Raw genomic sequence first — 22,397 nt, 5'->3', positions numbered from 1 at the left:
ATTGGCCGTCTGCAAGGACGTTGCCCGGGGGACACCCAGATGTTTTGATGGATGGCTACTGTGGGCACTTTGGTCCGATCCAGCGCCCCATTTTGCATACTTTTGGGCAAGGATTTTGGCAAAGACGGAGCATCTGGCTCAAGCCTATCCACAAAAGGTGTCCTAATTCTAGTCTGCCTGGGTGCATCTACTCTGTAGAATTAATGCAGATTGATACCCGTTTCAACTGCCCTGGCTCAATGCTGTGGAGTCTTGGGAGTTGTAGTTTGGTGAGTCGCCAGCACTCTCTGGCAAAGAAGGCTAAAGACTTGGAAAAACTACAGCTCCCAGGATCCCGTAGCATTGAGCCAGGGCGGCTGAAAGTGGTATCAAACTGCATTAATTGTATAGTGTAGATCAGTGATTCCCAAAGTGGGCACTACCGCCCCCTGGTGGGTGCTGCAGCAATCTAGGGGAGCGGTGATGGCCACAGGTACATATATCTTTCTGTTTAATTGCTATTAAATTAAAAAATAATAATTTCCAGGGTGCTGAGTAATATTTTTTCTGGAAAGGGGGTGGTAGGCCAAATAAGTTTGGGAACCACTGGTGTAGATGCACCTTCTACCACTATGTAACACTATGATTTTTGTCCCTGAGTTATAAATGTCATTTCCTAGTTGGATCTACCATAAAGACATGGGAAAAGTTTATTAAACTGCACAAACTTTGCTTTCACACCTGCACATCCTGCACATTTTGCTCTAGTTTTGCAATGAATGTATCTCATCATCGAGTCAATAGCTTTTCAATGAATATCACAGAGTCTCAAGCAATTCAACGTGGCTTGTGCCACAACAATAATAATAATAATAATACCGTATATACTTGAGTATAAGCCGACCCGAATATAAGCCGAGGCACCTAATTTTACCACAAAAAAACTGGGAAAACATTGACTCCAGTATACGCCGAGGATGGTAAATTTGAGAAATAAAAATAGATACCAATAAAATTACATTAATTGAGGCATCCGTAGGTTAAATGTTTTTGAATATTTACATAAAGCTCAAATTTAAGATAAGACTGTCCAACTCTGATCAAATCATTATTCTCATCTTCTTCAATGTAAATGTGTTTATGTATCCTTTTAATAATAATAGAGTAAAATAATACATGTAATAATAATAATAATAATAATAGGAAAATAATACATATTCTCATCTTCTTCAATGTAAATGTGCTTATGTATCCTTTTAATAATAATAGAGTAAAATAATACATGTAATAATAATAATAATAATAATAATAATAGGAAAATAATACATATTCTCATCTTCTTCAATGTAAATGTGCTTATGTATCCTTTTAATAATAATAGAGTAAAATAATACATGTAATAATAATAATAATAATAATAATAATAGGAAAATAATACATATTCTCATCTTCTTCAATGTAAATGTGCTTATGTATCCTTTTAATAATAATAGAGTAAAATAATACATGTAATAATAATAATAATAATAATAATAGGAAAATAATACATATTCTCATCTTCTTCAATGTAAATGTGCTTATGTATCCTTTTAATAATAATAGAGTAAAATAATACATGTAATAATAATAATAATAATAATAATAGGAAAATAATACATATTCTCATCTTCTTCAATGTAAATGTGCTTATGTATCCTTTTAATAATAATAGAGTAAAATAATACATGTAATAATAATAATAATAATAATAGGAAAATAATACATATTCTCATCTTCTTCAATGTAAATGTGCTTATGTATCCTTTTAATAATAATAGAGTAAAATAATACATGTAATAATAATAATAACAAATACCAGAAAATAATACAAGTAATAATAAATAGAGTAAAATAATAAATGCAATAATAATAATAATAAGATCAGAGTGAAATAATAAATGTATTAATAATTATAATAAAAAATAGAGTAAAATAAATGTAATAGTAGCAACAATAATAGAGAAAAATAATAAATGTACCATATATTCTCTAGTATAAGCTGACCCAAATATAAGCCAACCAGGACCCTCACCTGAATGTAAGCCGAGGGGGGCTTTTTCGATCTTAAAAAAGGGCTGAAAAACTAGGCTTATACTCGAGTATATACAGTAATGATAATAAAAACTTTATTTATACCCCACCACCATCTCCCTGCGGGGACTCGGGGCAGCTCACCTTGTTACAAAAGTAACAACACAAATAAATTAGGTAATAAAACAATAAGGTAATAAAACAAAAGTTAAAACAAAAGTTAATACAACAGTAATAATATCAAACAACCACCAATACAATTCAGTCAAACTTCATTGGTGGGGGGATTCTCTCAATATAATATAATAATGATTCTCTCAATATAATAATGATTCTCTCAATATAAAGAGAGAATCATTAGATTAAAATACCCAGATAGGAGGGACCTAGCAAAATTCAGACTAGAATTATAATGAGGCTGGTCATCCAATGGCTGTCTCCCCAAAGGCCAGCCCAAACATCCAAATACAGTAGAGTCTCACTTATCCAACATAAACGGGCCAGCAGAGCGTTGGATAAGCAAATATGTTGGATAATAAGGAGAGATTAAGGGAAAGCCTATTAAACATCAAATTAGGTTATGATTTTACAAATGAAGCACCAAAACTTCATGTTATACAACAAATTTGACAGAAAAAGTAGTTCAATAGGCAGTAATGCTACGTAGTAATTACTGTATTTACGAATTTAGCACCAAAATATCATGACATATTGAAAACATTGACGACAGAAATGCGTTGGATAATCCAGAACGTTGGATAAGCGAGTGTTGGATAAGTGAGACTCTACTGTATAACCACTGGAGTTCCTGGAGGATAGCAACTACTTTCAAAGTCAGGGCTGCACAATTAAACAGGAAATAACACTTTGAAATCAGGAACAGAAAATATTTCAAATATTGTTACATAGCATTCTAACAACTATCATGTCAGACGACACAGAGAAGCCATTGAAATCCACAAGCATGTGGACAACTTCAACAGAAAGGAAGAAACCATGAAAATGAACAAAATCTGGCTACCAGTATTAAAAAACTCAAAAATCAGAACAGTAAATAAAAAGCAATACTCTGAAAACAGAGGATTTCCAGACATGAATCAACCAAGGGCAGTTAACGACTCTAAACAAAGGATGCCCCAGAGGCAGGAAGAAGACAGCAGATAAGCTTTTCAATGCTAATTAAAGTGATTAACTACACAACATTCACACTGACCTCTCTCACCCTAGACTTTCCACAGATATATATTAACCTCTTTGCTTAGTTTATTCCATACCTCACAACCTCTGAGGATACCTGCCATAGATGTGGGCGAAACGTCAGGCGAGAATGCTTCTGGAACATGGCCACACAGCCCGAAAGACATACAACAACCCATAGCATTCTTGTTGTTGTTATGATGCCCTGCATTTGTCTCTTGGCTGAGATACAAAGCCACTTACAACACTCAAAAACGGTGCGATTCAAGACCTTCAAGGCATAAATATTAAAGTAGGATTAGACATACAAATGACTTCAAAACAAGGGATTCACTCCGAGTGTGCCTTCTTCCCTTGGAACTCACCGGAGGAGTCCTCGAGGAGGGCGCAGTGCTCGCCTTCCAGGGCGAAGTAGCTCTTGTCCTTCTCCCAAGCCGAGTAGCCCAGCTGGCTCCCATCAACCCAGGTCCAGGCCTGGCTCTGAGGGAAGCAAAGGCCACTGTGGTTAACCTAGTCCTGAATGCTCACGATTTTAGATGCTAAGCAGGGCCTGCCCTGGTTCAAGTTTGGATGGGAGGCCGTCAGAGTCAACGTGGATCCTGGGCCTCTCCAGGGAGGGAAACAAAGAAACACTGGCTATCTTCGCGCTGAGTTCGAATCCACCTTTTGCTTTCTCTGCAGAAGGTCCCGCATTCACAACCTATTAAGGCTGGCACTCTGTCTCCATGAACCAGTGAATCTCTATGAGGCTGACTGGCCGTCTGTTGGGAGGGATCAGATGGTGCCTTTCCAGAATGGCAGAAGGGGGTTGAAGTGGATGTCCCGGGGGAGGCGGTGTCCCTTCCAACTATAGCCCTATTTCTCCATGAACCTGTGAATGTCTATGAGGCTGGATGGTCATCTCTTGGGAGGGATCAGATTGTGTCTTCTTCCCTGGCATGGTCTTAGAGTGGATGGCCCATCCAACTCTACCCCTAGGCTTATATTCTAGCCTTTTTTCTCCATGAGTCAGCAAATGAGTCTGGATGGCCCTCTGTCAGGAGGGATCAGATTGTGTCTTCCTGCCTGGCTTGAATACAGTTGGACTAGATGGTGGTCTGGATGGCCCTCTGTCAGGAGGGATCAGATTGTGTCTTCCTGCCTGGCTTGAATACAGTTGGACTAGATGGTGGTCTGGATGGCCCTCTGTCAGGAGGGATCAGATTGTGTCTTCCTGCCTGGCTTGAATACAGTTGGACTAGATGGTGGTCTGGATGGCCCTCTGTCAGGAGGGATCAGATTGTGTCTTCCTGCCTGGCTTGAATACGGTTGGACTAGATGGTGGTCTGGATGGCCCTCTGTCAGGAGGGATCAGATTGTGTCTTCCTGCCTGGCTTGAATACGGTTGGACTAGATGGTGGTCTGGATGGCCCTCTGTCAGGAGGGATCAGATTGTGTCTTCCTGCCTGGCTTGAATACGGTTGGACTAGATGGTGGTCTGGATGGCCCTCTGTCAGGAGGGATCAGATTGTGTCTTCCTGCCTGGCTTGAATACAGTTGGACTAGATGGTGGTCTGGATGGCCCTCTGTCAGGAGGGATCAGATTGTGTCTTCCTGCCTGGCTTGAATACGGTTGGACTAGATGGTGGTCTGGATGGCCCTCTGTCAGGAGGGATCAGATTGTGTCTTCCTGCCTGGCTTGAATACGGTTGGACTAGATGGTGGTCTGGATGGCCCTCTGTCAGGAGGGATCAGATTGTGTCTTCCTGCCTGGCTTGAATACAGTTGGACTAGATGGTGGTCTGGATGGCCCTCTGTCAGGAGGGATCAGATTGTGTCTTCCTGCCTGGCTTGAATACGGCTGGACTAGATGGTGGTCTGGATGGCCCTCTGTCAGGAGGGATCAGATTGTGTCTTCCTGCCTGGCTTGAATACGGTTGGACTAGATGGTGGTCTGGATGGCCCTCTGTCAGGAGGGATCAGATTGTGTTTTCCTGCCTGGCTTGAATACAGTTGGACTAGATGGTGGTCTGGATGGCCCTCTGTCAGGAGGGATCAGATTGTGTCTTCCTGCCTGGCTTGAATACAGTTGGACTAGATGGTGGTCTGGATGGCCCTCTGTCAGGAGGGATCAGATTGTGTCTTCCTGCCTGGCTTGAATACGGTTGGACTAGATGGTGGTCTGGATGGCCCTCTGTCAGGAGGGATCAGATTGTGTCTTCCTGCCTGGCTTGAATACGGTTGGACTAGATGGTGGTCTGGATGGCCCTCTGTCAGGAGGGATCAGATTGTGTCTTCCTGCCTGGCTTGAATACGGCTGGACTAGATGGTGGTCTGGATGGCCCTCTGTCAGGAGGGATCAGATTGTGTCTTCCTGCCTGGCTTGAATACAGTTGGACTAGATGGTGGTCTGGATGGCCCTCTGTCAGGAGGGATCAGATTGTGTCTTCCTGCCTGGCTTGAATACGGTTGGACTAGATGGTGGTCTGGATGGCCCTCTGTCAGGAGGGATCAGATTGTGTCTTCCTGCCTGGCTTGAATACGGCTGGACTAGATGGTGGTCTGGATGGCCCTCTGTCAGGAGGGATCAGATTGTGTCTTCCTGCCTGGCTTGAATACGGTTGGACTAGATGGTGGTCTGGATGGCCCTCTGTCAGGAGGGATCAGATTGTGTTTTCCTGCCTGGCTTGAATACAGTTGGACTAGATGGTGGTCTGGATGGCCCTCTGTCAGGAGGGATCAGATTGTGTCTTCCTGCCTGGCTTGAATACGGTTGGACTAGATGGTGGTCTGGATGGCCCTCTGTCAGGAGGGATCAGATTGTGTCTTCCTGCCTGGCTTGAATACGGTTGGACTAGATGGTGGTCTGGATGGCCCTCTGTCAGGAGGGATCAGATTGTGTCTTCCTGCCTGGCTTGAATACGGTTGGACTAGATGGTGGTCTGGATGGCCCTCTGTCAGGAGGGATCAGATTGTGTCTTCCTGCCTGGCTTGAATACAGTTGGACTAGATGGTGGTCTGGATGGCCCTCTGTCAGGAGGGATCAGATTGTGTCTTCCTGCCTGGCTTGAATACGGCTGGACTAGATGGTGGTCTGGATGGCCCTCTGTCAGGAGGGATCAGATTGTGTCTTCCTGCCTGGCTTGAATACAGTTGGACTAGATGGTGGTCTGGATGGCCCTCTGTCAGGAGGGATCAGATTGTGTTTTCCTGCCTGGCTTGAATACGGCTGGACTAGATGGTGGTCTGGATGGCCCTCTGTCAGGAGGGATCAGATTGTGTCTTCCTGCCTGGCTTGAATACGGTTGGACTAGATGGTGGTCTGGATGGCCCTCTGTCAGGAGGGATCAGATTGTGTCTTCCTGCCTGGCTTGAATACAGTTGGACTAGATGGTGGTCTGGATGGCCCTCTGTCAGGAGGGATCAGATTGTGTCTTCCTGCCTGGCTTGAATACGGTTGGACTAGATGGTGGTCTGGATGGCCCTCTGTCAGGAGGGATCAGATTGTGTCTTCCTGCCTGGCTTGAATACAGTTGGACTAGATGGTGGTCTGGATGGCCCTCTGTCAGGAGGGATCAGATTGTGTCTTCCTGCCTGGCTTGAATACGGCTGGACTAGATGGTGGTCTGGATGGCCCTCTGTCAGGAGGGATCAGATTGTGTCTTCCTGCCTGGCTTGAATACAGTTGGACTAGATGGTGGTCTGGATGGCCCTCTGTCAGGAGGGATCAGATTGTGTTTTCCTGCCTGGCTTGAATACGGCTGGACTAGATGGTGGTCTGGATGGCCCTCTGTCAGGAGGGATCAGATTGTGTCTTCCTGCCTGGCTTGAATACGGCTGGACTAGATGGTGGTCTGGATGGCCCTCTGTCAGGAGGGATCAGATTGTGTCTTCCTGCCTGGCTTGAATACAGTTGGACTAGATGGTGGTCTGGATGGCCCTCTGTCAGGAGGGATCAGATTGTGTTTTCCTGCCTGGCTTGAATACGGCTGGACTAGATGGTGGTCTGGATGGCCCTCTGTCAGGAGGGATCAGATTGTGTCTTCCTGCCTGGCTTGAATACGGCTGGACTAGATGGTGGTCTGGATGGCCCTCTGTCAGGAGGGATCAGATTGTGTCTTCCTGCCTGGCTTGAATACAGTTGGACTAGATGGTGGTCTGGATGGCCCTCTGTCAGGAGGGATCAGATTGTGTCTTCCTGCCTGGCTTGAATACGGTTGGACTAGATGGTGGTCTGGATGGCCCTCTGTCAGGAGGGATCAGATTGTGTTTTCCTGCCTGGCTTGAATACGGCTGGACTAGATGGTGGTCTGGATGGCCCTCTGTCAGGAGGGATCAGATTGTGTCTTCCTGCCTGGCTTGAATACGGTTGGACTAGATGGTGGTCTGGATGGCCCTCTGTCAGGAGGGATCAGATTGTGTTTTCCTGCCTGGCTTGAATACGGTTGGACTAGATGGTGGTCTGGATGGCCCTCTGTCAGGAGGGATCAGATTGTGTCTTCCTGCCTGGCTTGAATACGGCTGGACTAGATGGTGGTCTGGATGGCCCTCTGTCAGGAGGGATCAGATTGTGTCTTCCTGCCTGGCTTGAATACAGTTGGACTAGATGGTGGTCTGGATGGCCCTCTGTCAGGAGGGATCAGATTGTGTTTTCCTGCCTGGCTTGAATACAGTTGGACTAGATGGTGGTCTGGATGGCCCTCTGTCAGGAGGGATCAGATTGTGTCTTCCTGCCTGGCTTGAATACGGCTGGACTAGATGGTGGTCTGGATGGCCCTCTGTCAGGAGGGATCAGATTGTGTTTTCCTGCCTGGCTTGAATACGGTTGGACTAGATGGTGGTCTGGATGGCCCTCTGTCAGGAGGGATCAGATTGTGTCTTCCTGCCTGGCTTGAATACGGCTGGACTAGATGGTGGTCTGGATGGCCCTCTGTCAGGAGGGATCAGATTGTGTCTTCCTGCCTGGCTTGAATACGGTTGGACTAGATGGTGGTCTGGATGGCCCTCTGTCAGGAGGGATCAGATTGTGTCTTCCTGCCTGGCTTGAATACGGCTGGACTAGATGGTGGTCTGGATGGCCCTCTGTCAGGAGGGATCAGATTGTGTCTTCCTGCCTGGCTTGAATACAGTTGGACTAGATGGTGGTCTGGATGGCCCTCTGTCAGGAGGGATCAGATTGTGTCTTCCTGCCTGGCTTGAATACGGTTGGACTAGATGGTGGTCTGGATGGCCCTCTGTCAGGAGGGATCAGATTGTGTCTTCCTGCCTGGCTTGAATACGGTTGGACTAGATGGTGGTCTGGATGGCCCTCTGTCAGGAGGGATCAGATTGTGTTTTCCTGCCTGGCTTGAATACAGTTGGACTAGATGGTGGTCTGGATGGCCCTCTGTCAGGAGGGATCAGATTGTGTTTTCCTGCCTGGCTTGAATACGGCTGGACTAGATGGTGATATGGATGGCCCTCTGTCAGGAGGGATCAGATTGTGTCTTCCTGCCTGGCTTGAATACGGCTGGACTAGATGGTGGTCTGGATGGCCCTCTGTCAGGAGGGATCAGATTGTGTCTTCCTGCCTGGCTTGAATACGGCTGGACTAGATGGTGGTCTGGATGGCCCTCTGTCAGGAGGGATCAGATTGTGTCTTCCTGCCTGGCTTGAATATGGCTGGACTAGATGGTGGTCTGGATGGCCCTCTGTCAGGAGGGATCAGATTGTGTCTTCCTGCCTGGCTTGAATACAGTTGGACTAGATGGTGGTCTGGATGGCCCTCTGTCAGGAGGGATCAGATTGTGTCTTCCTGCCTGGCTTGAATACAGTTGGACTAGATGGTGGTCTGGATGGCCCTCTGTCAGGAGGGATCAGATTGTGTCTTCCTGCCTGGCTTGAATACGGCTGGACTAGATGGTGGTCTGGATGGCCCTCTGTCAGGAGGGATCAGATTGTGTCTTCCTGCCTGGCTTGAATATGGCTGGACTAGATGGTGGTCTGGATGGCCCTCTGTCAGGAGGGATCAGATTGTGTCTTCCTGCCTGGCTTGAATACGGCTGGACTAGATGGTGGTCTGGATGGCCCTCTGTCAGGAGGGATCAGATTGTGTCTTCCTGCCTGGCTTGAATATGGCTGGACTAGATGGTGGTCTGGATGGCCCTCTGTCAGGAGGGATCAGATTGTGTCTTCCTGCCTGGCTTGAATACGGCTGGACTAGATGGTGGTCTGGATGGCCCTCTGTCAGGAGGGATCAGATTGTGTCTTCCTGCCTGGCTTGAATATGGCTGGACTAGATGGTGGTCTGGATGGCCCTCTGTCAGGAGGGATCAGATTGTGTCTTCCTGCCTGGCTTGAATACAGTTGGACTAGATGGTGGTCTGGATGGCCCTCTGTCAGGAGGGATCAGATTGTGTCTTCCTGCCTGGCTTGAATACAGTTGGACTAGATGGTGGTCTGGATGGCCCTCTGTCAGGAGGGATCAGATTGTGTCTTCCTGCCTGGCTTGAATACAGTTGGACTAGATGGTGGTCTGGATGGCCCTCTGTCAGGAGGGATCAGATTGTGTCTTCCTGCCTGGCTTGAATACGGCTGGACTAGATGGTGGTCTGGATGGCCCTCTGTCAGGAGGGATCAGATTGTGTCTTCCTGCCTGGCTTGAATACGGTTGGACTAGATGGTGGTCTGGATGGCCCTCTGTCAGGAGGGATCAGATTGTGTCTTCCTGCCTGGCTTGAATACGGTTGGACTAGATGGTGGTCTGGATGGCCCTCTGTCAGGAGGGATCAGATTGTGTCTTCCTGCCTGGCTTGAATACAGTTGGACTAGATGGTGGTCTGGATGGCCCTCTGTCAGGAGGGATCAGATTGTGTCTTCCTGCCTGGCTTGAATACGGTTGGACTAGATGGTGGTCTGGATGGCCCTCTGTCAGGAGGGATCAGATTGTGTCTTCCTGCCTGGCTTGAATACGGTTGGACTAGATGGTGGTCTGGATGGCCCTCTGTCAGGAGGGATCAGATTGTGTTTTCCTGCCTGGCTTGAATACAGTTGGACTAGATGGTGGTCTGGATGGCCCTCTGTCAGGAGGGATCAGATTGTGTCTTCCTGCCTGGCTTGAATACGGTTGGACTAGATGGTGGTCTGGATGGCCCTCTGTCAGGAGGGATCAGATTGTGTCTTCCTGCCTGGCTTGAATACAGTTGGACTAGATGGTGGTCTGGATGGCCCTCTGTCAGGAGGGATCAGATTGTGTCTTCCTGCCTGGCTTGAATACGGTTGGACTAGATGGTGGTCTGGATGGCCCTCTGTCAGGAGGGATCAGATTGTGTTTTCCTGCCTGGCTTGAATACAGTTGGACTAGATGGTGGTCTGGATGGCCCTCTGTCAGGAGGGATCAGATTGTGTCTTCCTGCCTGGCTTGAATACGGTTGGACTAGATGGTGGTCTGGATGGCCCTCTGTCAGGAGGGATCAGATTGTGTCTTCCTGCCTGGCTTGAATACAGTTGGACTAGATGGTGGTCTGGATGGCCCTCTGTCAGGAGGGATCAGATTGTGTCTTCCTGCCTGGCTTGAATACAGTTGGACTAGATGGTGGTCTGGATGGCCCTCTGTCAGGAGGGATCAGATTGTGTCTTCCTGCCTGGCTTGAATACAGTTGGACTAGATGGTGGTCTGGATGGCCCTCTGTCAGGAGGGATCAGATTGTGTCTTCCTGCCTGGCTTGAATACAGTTGGACTAGATGGTGGTCTGGATGGCCCTCTGTCAGGAGGGATCAGATTGTGTCTTCCTGCCTGGCTTGAATACGGTTGGACTAGATGGTGGTCTGGATGGCCCTCTGTCAGGAGGGATCAGATTGTGTCTTCCTGCCTGGCTTGAATACGGCTGGACTAGATGGTGGTCTGGATGGCCCTCTGTCAGGAGGGATCAGATTGTGTCTTCCTGCCTGGCTTGAATACGGCTGGACTAGATGGTGGTCTGGATGGCCCTCTGTCAGGAGGGATCAGATTGTGTCTTCCTGCCTGGCTTGAATACAGTTGGACTAGATGGTGGTCTGGATGGCCCTCTGTCAGGAGGGATCAGATTGTGTTTTCCTGCCTGGCTTGAATACGGCTGGACTAGATGGTGATATGGATGGCCCTCTGTCAGGAGGGATCAGATTGTGTCTTCCTGCCTGGCTTGAATACGGCTGGACTAGATGGTGGTCTGGATGGCCCTCTGTCAGGAGGGATCAGATTGTGTCTTCCTGCCTGGCTTGAATACGGCTGGACTAGATGGTGGTCTGGATGGCCCTCTGTCAGGAGGGATCAGATTGTGTCTTCCTGCCTGGCTTGAATATGGCTGGACTAGATGGTGGTCTGGATGGCCCTCTGTCAGGAGGGATCAGATTGTGTCTTCCTGCCTGGCTTGAATACAGTTGGACTAGATGGTGGTCTGGATGGCCCTCTGTCAGGAGGGATCAGATTGTGTCTTCCTGCCTGGCTTGAATACAGTTGGACTAGATGGTGGTCTGGATGGCCCTCTGTCAGGAGGGATCAGATTGTGTCTTCCTGCCTGGCTTGAATACAGTTGGACTAGATGGTGGTCTGGATGGCCCTCTGTCAGGAGGGATCAGATTGTGTCTTCCTGCCTGGCTTGAATACAGTTGGACTAGATGGTGGTCTGGATGGCCCTCTGTCAGGAGGGATCAGATTGTGTCTTCCTGCCTGGCTTGAATACAGTTGGACTAGATGGTGGTCTGGATGGCCCTCTGTCAGGAGGGATCAGATTGTGTCTTCCTGCCTGGCTTGAATACGGCTGGACTAGATGGTGGTCTGGATGGCCCTCTGTCAGGAGGGATCAGATTGTGTCTTCCTGCCTGGCTTGAATATGGCTGGACTAGATGGTGGTCTGGATGGCCCTCTGTCAGGAGGGATCAGATTGTGTCTTCCTGCCTGGCTTGAATACGGCTGGACTAGATGGTGGTCTGGATGGCCCTCTGTCAGGAGGGATCAGATTGTGTCTTCCTGCCTGGCTTGAATATGGCTGGACTAGATGGTGGTCTGGATGGCCCTCTGTCAGGAGGGATCAGATTGTGTCTTCCTGCCTGGCTTGAATACGGCTGGACTAGATGGTGGTCTGGATGGCCCTCTGTCAGGAGGGATCAGATTGTGTCTTCCTGCCTGGCTTGAATATGGCTGGACTAGATGGTGGTCTGGATGGCCCTCTGTCAGGAGGGATCAGATTGTGTCTTCCTGCCTGGCTTGAATACAGTTGGACTAGATGGTGGTCTGGATGGCCCTCTGTCAGGAGGGATCAGATTGTGTCTTCCTGCCTGGCTTGAATACAGTTGGACTAGATGGTGGTCTGGATGGCCCTCTGTCAGGAGGGATCAGATTGTGTCTTCCTGCCTGGCTTGAATACAGTTGGACTAGATGGTGGTCTGGATGGCCCTCTGTCAGGAGGGATCAGATTGTGTCTTCCTGCCTGGCTTGAATACGGCTGGACTAGATGGTGGTCTGGATGGCCCTCTGTCAGGAGGGATCAGATTGTGTCTTCCTGCCTGGCTTGAATACGGTTGGACTAGATGGTGGTCTGGATGGCCCTCTGTCAGGAGGGATCAGATTGTGTCTTCCTGCCTGGCTTGAATACGGTTGGACTAGATGGTGGTCTGGATGGCCCTCTGTCAGGAGGGATCAGATTGTGTCTTCCTGCCTGGCTTGAATACAGTTGGACTAGATGGTGGTCTGGATGGCCCTCTGTCAGGAGGGATCAGATTGTGTCTTCCTGCCTGGCTTGAATACGGTTGGACTAGATGGTGGTCTGGATGGCCCTCTGTCAGGAGGGATCAGATTGTGTCTTCCTGCCTGGCTTGAATACGGTTGGACTAGATGGTGGTCTGGATGGCCCTCTGTCAGGAGGGATCAGATTGTGTTTTCCTGCCTGGCTTGAATACAGTTGGACTAGATGGTGGTCTGGATGGCCCTCTGTCAGGAGGGATCAGATTGTGTTTTCCTGCCTGGCTTGAATACGGCTGGACTAGATGGTGATATGGATGGCCCTCTGTCAGGAGGGATCAGATTGTGTCTTCCTGCCTGGCTTGAATACGGCTGGACTAGATGGTGGTCTGGATGGCCCTCTGTCAGGAGGGATCAGATTGTGTCTTCCTGCCTGGCTTGAATACGGCTGGACTAGATGGTGGTCTGGATGGCCCTCTGTCAGGAGGGATCAGATTGTGTCTTCCTGCCTGGCTTGAATATGGCTGGACTAGATGGTGGTCTGGATGGCCCTCTGTCAGGAGGGATCAGATTGTGTCTTCCTGCCTGGCTTGAATACAGTTGGACTAGATGGTGGTCTGGATGGCCCTCTGTCAGGAGGGATCAGATTGTGTCTTCCTGCCTGGCTTGAATACAGTTGGACTAGATGGTGGTCTGGATGGCCCTCTGTCAGGAGGGATCAGATTGTGTCTTCCTGCCTGGCTTGAATACGGCTGGACTAGATGGTGGTCTGGATGGCCCTCTGTCAGGAGGGATCAGATTGTGTCTTCCTGCCTGGCTTGAATATGGCTGGACTAGATGGTGGTCTGGATGGCCCTCTGTCAGGAGGGATCAGATTGTGTCTTCCTGCCTGGCTTGAATACGGCTGGACTAGATGGTGGTCTGGATGGCCCTCTGTCAGGAGGGATCAGATTGTGTCTTCCTGCCTGGCTTGAATATGGCTGGACTAGATGGTGGTCTGGATGGCCCTCTGTCAGGAGGGATCAGATTGTGTCTTCCTGCCTGGCTTGAATACGGCTGGACTAGATGGTGGTCTGGATGGCCCTCTGTCAGGAGGGATCAGATTGTGTCTTCCTGCCTGGCTTGAATATGGCTGGACTAGATGGTGGTCTGGATGGCCCTCTGTCAGGAGGGATCAGATTGTGTCTTCCTGCCTGGCTTGAATACAGTTGGACTAGATGGTGGTCTGGATGGCCCTCTGTCAGGAGGGATCAGATTGTGTCTTCCTGCCTGGCTTGAATACAGTTGGACTAGATGGTGGTCTGGATGGCCCTCTGTCAGGAGGGATCAGATTGTGTCTTCCTGCCTGGCTTGAATACAGTTGGACTAGATGGTGGTCTGGATGGCCCTCTGTCAGGAGGGATCAGATTGTGTCTTCCTGCCTGGCTTGAATACGGCTGGACTAGATGGTGGTCTGGATGGCCCTCTGTCAGGAGGGATCAGATTGTGTCTTCCTGCCTGGCTTGAATACGGTTGGACTAGATGGTGGTCTGGATGGCCCTCTGTCAGGAGGGATCAGATTGTGTCTTCCTGCCTGGCTTGAATACGGTTGGACTAGATGGTGGTCTGGATGGCCCTCTGTCAGGAGGGATCAGATTGTGTCTTCCTGCCTGGCTTGAATACAGTTGGACTAGATGGTGGTCTGGATGGCCCTCTGTCAGGAGGGATCAGATTGTGTCTTCCTGCCTGGCTTGAATACGGTTGGACTAGATGGTGGTCTGGATGGCCCTCTGTCAGGAGGGATCAGATTGTGTCTTCCTGCCTGGCTTGAATACGGTTGGACTAGATGGTGGTCTGGATGGCCCTCTGTCAGGAGGGATCAGATTGTGTTTTCCTGCCTGGCTTGAATACAGTTGGACTAGATGGTGGTCTGGATGGCCCTCTGTCAGGAGGGATCAGATTGTGTCTTCCTGCCTGGCTTGAATACGGTTGGACTAGATGGTGGTCTGGATGGCCCTCTGTCAGGAGGGATCAGATTGTGTCTTCCTGCCTGGCTTGAATACAGTTGGACTAGATGGTGGTCTGGATGGCCCTCTGTCAGGAGGGATCAGATTGTGTCTTCCTGCCTGGCTTGAATACGGTTGGACTAGATGGTGGTCTGGATGGCCCTCTGTCAGGAGGGATCAGATTGTGTTTTCCTGCCTGGCTTGAATACAGTTGGACTAGATGGTGGTCTGGATGGCCCTCTGTCAGGAGGGATCAGATTGTGTCTTCCTGCCTGGCTTGAATACGGTTGGACTAGATGGTGGTCTGGATGGCCCTCTGTCAGGAGGGATCAGATTGTGTCTTCCTGCCTGGCTTGAATACAGTTGGACTAGATGGTGGTCTGGATGGCCCTCTGTCAGGAGGGATCAGATTGTGTCTTCCTGCCTGGCTTGAATACAGTTGGACTAGATGGTGGTCTGGATGGCCCTCTGTCAGGAGGGATCAGATTGTGTCTTCCTGCCTGGCTTGAATACAGTTGGACTAGATGGTGGTCTGGATGGCCCTCTGTCAGGAGGGATCAGATTGTGTCTTCCTGCCTGGCTTGAATACAGTTGGACTAGATGGTGGTCTGGATGGCCCTCTGTCAGGAGGGATCAGATTGTGTCTTCCTGCCTGGCTTGAATACGGTTGGACTAGATGGTGGTCTGGATGGCCCTCTGTCAGGAGGGATCAGATTGTGTCTTCCTGCCTGGCTTGAATACAGTTGGACTAGATGGTGGTCTGGATGGCCCTCTGTCAGGAGGGATCAGATTGTGTCTTCCTGCCTGGCTTGAATACGGCTGGACTAGATGGTGGTCTGGATGGCCCTCTGTCAGGAGGGATCAGATTGTGTCTTCCTGCCTGGCTTGAATACAGTTGGACTAGATGGTGGTCTGGATGGCCCTCTGTCAGGAGGGATCAGATTGTGTCTTCCTGCCTGGCTTGAATACAGTTGGACTAGATGGTGGTCTGGATGGCCCTCTGTCAGGAGGGATCAGATTGTGTCTTCCTGCCTGGCTTGAATACGGCTGGACTAGATGGTGGTCTGGATGGCCCTCTGTCAGGAGGGATCAGATTGTGTCTTCCTGCCTGGCTTGAATACAGTTGGACTAGATGGTGGTCTGGATGGCCCTCTGTCAGGAGGGATCAGATTGTGTCTTCCTGCCTGGCTTGAATATGGCTGGACTAGATGGTGGTCTGGATGGCCCTCTGTCAGGAGGGATCAGATTGTGTCTTCCTGCCTGGCTTGAATACAGTTGGACTAGATGGTGGTCTGGATGGCCCTCTGTCAGGAGGGATCAGATTGTGTCTTCCTGCCTGGCTTGAATACAGTTGGACTAGATGGTGGTCTGGATGGCCCTCTGTCAGGAGGGATCAGATTGTGTCTTCCTGCCTGGCTTGAATACAGTTGGACTAGATGGTGGTCTGGATGGCCCTCTGTCAGGAGGGATCAGATTGTGTCTTCCTGCCTGGCTTGAATACAGTTGGACTAGATGGTGGTCTGGATGGCCCTCTGTCAGGAGGGATCAGATTGTGTCTTCCTGCCTGGCTTGAATACGGTTGGACTAGATGGTGGTCTGGATGGCCCTCTGTCAGGAGGGATCAGATTGTGTCTTCCTGCCTGGCTTGAATATGGCTGGACTAGATGGTGGTCTGGATGGCCCTCTGTCAGGAGGGATCAGATTGTGTCTTCCTGCCTGGCTTGAATATGGCTGGACTAGATGGTGGTCTGGATGGCCCTCTGTCAGGAGGGATCAGATTGTGTCTTCCTGCCTGGCTTGAATACGGCTGGACTAGATGGTGGTCTGGATGGCCCTCTGTCAGGAGGGATCAGATTGTGTCTTCCTGCCTGGCTTGAATACGGTTGGACTAGATGGTGGTCTGGATGGCCCTCTGTCAGGAGGGATCAGATTGTGTCTTCCTGCCTGGCTTGAATACGGCTGGACTAGATGGTGGTCTGGATGGCCCTCTGTCAGGAGGGATCAGATTGTGTCTTCCTGCCTGGCTTGAATACGGCTGGACTAGATGGTGGTCTGGATGGCCCTCTGTCAGGAGGGATCAGATTGTGTCTTCCTGCCTGGCTTGAATACAGTTGGACTAGATGGTGGTCTGGATGGCCCTCTGTCAGGAGGGATCAGATTGTGTCTTCCTGCCTGGCTTGAATACGGCTGGACTAGATGGTGGTCTGGATGGCCCTCTGTCAGGAGGGATCAGATTGTGTCTTCCTGCCTGGCTTGAATACGGCTGGACTAGATGGTGGTCTGGATGGCCCTCTGTCAGGAGGGATCAGATTGTGTCTTCCTGCCTGGCTTGAATACAGTTGGACTAGATGGTGGTCTGGATGGCCCTCTGTCAGGAGGGATCAGATTGTGTTTTCCTGCCTGGCTTGAATACAGTTGGACTAGATGGTGGTCTGGATGGCCCTCTGTCAGGAGGGATCAGATTGTGTCTTCCTGCCTGGCTTGAATACAGTTGGACTAGATGGTGGTCTGGATGGCCCTCTGTCAGGAGGGATCAGATTGTGTCTTCCTGCCTGGCTTGAATACGGTTGGACTAGATGGTGGTCTGGATGGCCCTCTGTCAGGAGGGATCAGATTGTGTCTTCCTGCCTGGCTTGAATACAGTTGGACTAGATGGTGGTCTGGATGGCCCTCTGTCAGGAGGGATCAGATTGTGTCTTCCTGCCTGGCTTGAATACAGTTGGACTAGATGGTGGTCTGGATGGCCCTCTGTCAGGAGGGATCAGATTGTGTCTTCCTGCCTGGCTTGAATACAGTTGGACTAGATGGTGGTCTGGATGGCCCTCTGTCAGGAGGGATCAGATTGTGTTTTCCTGCCTGGCTTGAATACAGTTGGACTAGATGGTGGTCTGGATGGCCCTCTGTCAGGAGGGATCAGATTGTGTCTTCCTGCCTGGCTTGAATACGGTTGGACTAGATGGTGGTCTGGATGGCCCTCTGTCAGGAGGGATCAGATTGTGTCTTCCTGCCTGGCTTGAATACAGTTGGACTAGATGGTGGTCTGGATGGCCCTCTGTCAGGAGGGATCAGATTGTGTTTTCCTGCCTGGCTTGAATACAGTTGGACTAGATGGTGGTCTGGATGGCCCTCTGTCAGGAGGGATCAGATTGTGTCTTCCTGCCTGGCTTGAATATGGCTGGACTAGATGGTGGTCTGGATGGCCCTCTGTCAGGAGGGATCAGATTGTGTCTTCCTGCCTGGCTTGAATACAGTTGGACTAGATGGTGGTCTGGATGGCCCTCTGTCAGGAGGGATCAGATTGTGTCTTCCTGCCTGGCTTGAATACGGTTGGACTAGATGGTGGTCTGGATGGCCCTCTGTCAGGAGGGATCAGATTGTGTCTTCCTGCCTGGCTTGAATACGGCTGGACTAGATGGTGGTCTGGATGGCCCTCTGTCAGGAGGGATCAGATTGTGTCTTCCTGCCTGGCTTGAATACGGCTGGACTAGATGGTGGTCTGGATGGCCCTCTGTCAGGAGGGATCAGATTGTGTCTTCCTGCCTGGCTTGAATACAGTTGGACTAGATGGTGGTCTGGATGGCCCTCTGTCAGGAGGGATCAGATTGTGTTTTCCTGCCTGGCTTGAATACGGCTGGACTAGATGGTGATATGGATGGCCCTCTGTCAGGAGGGATCAGATTGTGTCTTCCTGCCTGGCTTGAATACGGCTGGACTAGATGGTGGTCTGGATGGCCCTCTGTCAGGAGGGATCAGATTGTGTCTTCCTGCCTGGCTTGAATACGGCTGGACTAGATGGTGGTCTGGATGGCCCTCTGTCAGGAGGGATCAGATTGTGTCTTCCTGCCTGGCTTGAATATGGCTGGACTAGATGGTGGTCTGGATGGCCCTCTGTCAGGAGGGATCAGATTGTGTCTTCCTGCCTGGCTTGAATACAGTTGGACTAGATGGTGGTCTGGATGGCCCTCTGTCAGGAGGGATCAGATTGTGTTTTCCTGCCTGGCTTGAATACGGCTGGACTAGATGGTGGTCTGGATGGCCCTCTGTCAGGAGGGATCAGATTGTGTCTTCCTGCCTGGCTTGAATATGGCTGGACTAGATGGTGGTCTGGATGGCCCTCTGTCAGGAGGGATCAGATTGTGTCTTCCTGCCTGGCTTGAATACGGTTGGACTAGATGGTGGTCTGGATGGCCCTCTGTCAGGAGGGATCAGATTGTGTCTTCCTGCCTGGCTTGAATACGGCTGGACTAGATGGTGGTCTGGATGGCCCTCTGTCAGGAGGGATCAGATTGTGTCTTCCTGCCTGGCTTGAATATGGCTGGACTAGATGGTGGTCTGGATGGCCCTCTGTCAGGAGGGATCAGATTGTGTCTTCCTGCCTGGCTTGAATACAGTTGGACTAGATGGTGGTCTGGATGGCCCTCTGTCAGGAGGGATCAGATTGTGTCTTCCTGCCTGGCTTGAATACAGTTGGACTAGATGGTGGTCTGGATGGCCCTCTGTCAGGAGGGATCAGATTGTGTCTTCCTGCCTGGCTTGAATACAGTTGGACTAGATGGTGGTCTGGATGGCCCTCTGTCAGGAGGGATCAGATTGTGTCTTCCTGCCTGGCTTGAATACGGCTGGACTAGATGGTGGTCTGGATGGCCCTCTGTCAGGAGGGATCAGATTGTGTCTTCCTGCCTGGCTTGAATACGGTTGGACTAGATGGTGGTCTGGATGGCCCTCTGTCAGGAGGGATCAGATTGTGTCTTCCTGCCTGGCTTGAATACGGTTGGACTAGATGGTGGTCTGGATGGCCCTCTGTCAGGAGGGATCAGATTGTGTCTTCCTGCCTGGCTTGAATACAGTTGGACTAGATGGTGGTCTGGATGGCCCTCTGTCAGGAGGGATCAGATTGTGTCTTCCTGCCTGGCTTGAATACGGTTGGACTAGATGGTGGTCTGGATGGCCCTCTGTCAGGAGGGATCAGATTGTGTCTTCCTGCCTGGCTTGAATACGGTTGGACTAGATGGTGGTCTGGATGGCCCTCTGTCAGGAGGGATCAGATTGTGTTTTCCTGCCTGGCTTGAATACAGTTGGACTAGATGGTGGTCTGGATGGCCCTCTGTCAGGAGGGATCAGATTGTGTCTTCCTGCCTGGCTTGAATACAGTTGGACTAGATGGTGGTCTGGATGGCCCTCTGTCAGGAGGGATCAGATTGTGTCTTCCTGCCTGGCTTGAATACGGTTGGACTAGATGGTGGTCTGGATGGCCCTCTGTCAGGAGGGATCAGATTGTGTCTTCCTGCCTGGCTTGAATACAGTTGGACTAGATGGTGGTCTGGATGGCCCTCTGTCAGGAGGGATCAGATTGTGTCTTCCTGCCTGGCTTGAATACAGTTGGACTAGATGGTGGTCTGGATGGCCCTCTGTCAGGAGGGATCAGATTGTGTCTTCCTGCCTGGCTTGAATACAGTTGGACTAGATGGTGGTCTGGATGGCCCTCTGTCAGGAGGGATCAGATTGTGTCTTCCTGCCTGGCTTGAATACAGTTGGACTAGATGGTGGTCTGGATGGCCCTCTGTCAGGAGGGATCAGATTGTGTCTTCCTGCCTGGCTTGAATACGGTTGGACTAGATGGTGGTCTGGATGGCCCTCTGTCAGGAGGGATCAGATTGTGTCTTCCTGCCTGGCTTGAATACAGTTGGACTAGATGGTGGTCTGGATGGCCCTCTGTCAGGAGGGATCAGATTGTGTCTTCCTGCCTGGCTTGAATACGGCTGGACTAGATGGTGGTCTGGATGGCCCTCTGTCAGGAGGGATCAGATTGTGTCTTCCTGCCTGGCTTGAATACAGTTGGACTAGATGGTGGTCTGGATGGCCCTCTGTCAGGAGGGATCAGATTGTGTCTTCCTGCCTGGCTTGAATACAGTTGGACTAGATGGTGGTCTGGATGGCCCTCTGTCAGGAGGGATCAGATTGTGTCTTCCTGCCTGGCTTGAATACGGCTGGACTAGATGGTGGTCTGGATGGCCCTCTGTCAGGAGGGATCAGATTGTGTCTTCCTGCCTGGCTTGAATACAGTTGGACTAGATGGTGGTCTGGATGGCCCTCTGTCAGGAGGGATCAGATTGTGTCTTCCTGCCTGGCTTGAATATGGCTGGACTAGATGGTGGTCTGGATGGCCCTCTGTCAGGAGGGATCAGATTGTGTCTTCCTGCCTGGCTTGAATACAGTTGGACTAGATGGTGGTCTGGATGGCCCTCTGTCAGGAGGGATCAGATTGTGTCTTCCTGCCTGGCTTGAATACAGTTGGACTAGATGGTGGTCTGGATGGCCCTCTGTCAGGAGGGATCAGATTGTGTCTTCCTGCCTGGCTTGAATACAGTTGGACTAGATGGTGGTCTGGATGGCCCTCTGTCAGGAGGGATCAGATTGTGTCTTCCTGCCTGGCTTGAATACAGTTGGACTAGATGGTGGTCTGGATGGCCCTCTGTCAGGAGGGATCAGATTGTGTCTTCCTGCCTGGCTTGAATACGGTTGGACTACATGGTGGTCTGGATGGCCCTCTGTCAGGAGGGATCAGATTGTGTCTTCCTGCCTGGCTTGAATATGGCTGGACTAGATGGTGGTCTGGATGGCCCTCTGTCAGGAGGGATCAGATTGTGTCTTCCTGCCTGGCTTGAATATGGCTGGACTAGATGGTGGTCTGGATGGCCCTCTGTCAGGAGGGATCAGATTGTGTCTTCCTGCCTGGCTTGAATACGGCTGGACTAGATGGTGGTCTGGATGGCCCTCTGTCAGGAGGGATCAGATTGTGTCTTCCTGCCTGGCTTGAATACGGTTGGACTAGATGGTGGTCTGGATGGCCCTCTGTCAGGAGGGATCAGATTGTGTCTTCCTGCCTGGCTTGAATACGGCTGGACTAGATGGTGGTCTGGATGGCCCTCTGTCAGGAGGGATCAGATTGTGTCTTCCTGCCTGGCTTGAATACGGCTGGACTAGATGGTGGTCTGGATGGCCCTCTGTCAGGAGGGATCAGATTGTGTCTTCCTGCCTGGCTTGAATACAGTTGGACTAGATGGTGGTCTGGATGGCCCTCTGTCAGGAGGGATCAGATTGTGTCTTCCTGCCTGGCTTGAATACGGCTGGACTAGATGGTGGTCTGGATGGCCCTCTGTCAGGAGGGATCAGATTGTGTCTTCCTGCCTGGCTTGAATACGGCTGGACTAGATGGTGGTCTGGATGGCCCTCTGTCAGGAGGGATCAGATTGTGTCTTCCTGCCTGGCTTGAATACAGTTGGACTAGATGGTGGTCTGGATGGCCCTCTGTCAGGAGGGATCAGATTGTGTTTTCCTGCCTGGCTTGAATACAGTTGGACTAGATGGTGGTCTGGATGGCCCTCTGTCAGGAGGGATCAGATTGTGTCTTCCTGCCTGGCTTGAATACAGTTGGACTAGATGGTGGTCTGGATGGCCCTCTGTCAGGAGGGATCAGATTGTGTCTTCCT

General features: G+C 50.4%; 2 protein-coding genes across 2 annotated transcripts in view; both read right to left on the bottom strand.

Annotated features, from left to right (window-relative positions):
• Positions 1-22,397, bottom strand: part of LOC100551841 (C-type lectin BpLec) — a 520,120-nt gene that overhangs the window by 395,834 nt on the left and 101,889 nt on the right. The window lies entirely within an intron of this gene.
• LOC103282941 (dromaiocalcin-1) overlaps positions 1-22,397 on the bottom strand; it is a 32,897-nt gene that overhangs the window by 685 nt on the left and 9,815 nt on the right. The window contains exon 5 of the mRNA XM_062983456.1: positions 3,612-3,726. Coding sequence (XP_062839526.1) covers positions 3,612-3,726 — 115 coding nt within the window. The remainder of the gene's footprint in view (positions 1-3,611; positions 3,727-22,397) is intronic.

This window comes from Anolis carolinensis, chromosome 5 (assembly GCF_035594765.1).
Source record: "Anolis carolinensis isolate JA03-04 chromosome 5, rAnoCar3.1.pri, whole genome shotgun sequence".
Lineage (NCBI taxonomy): Eukaryota > Metazoa > Chordata > Lepidosauria > Squamata > Dactyloidae > Anolis > Anolis carolinensis.
Note: the sequence above shows the minus strand (reverse complement) of the source record. Positions and strands in the feature narration are given on the sequence as shown.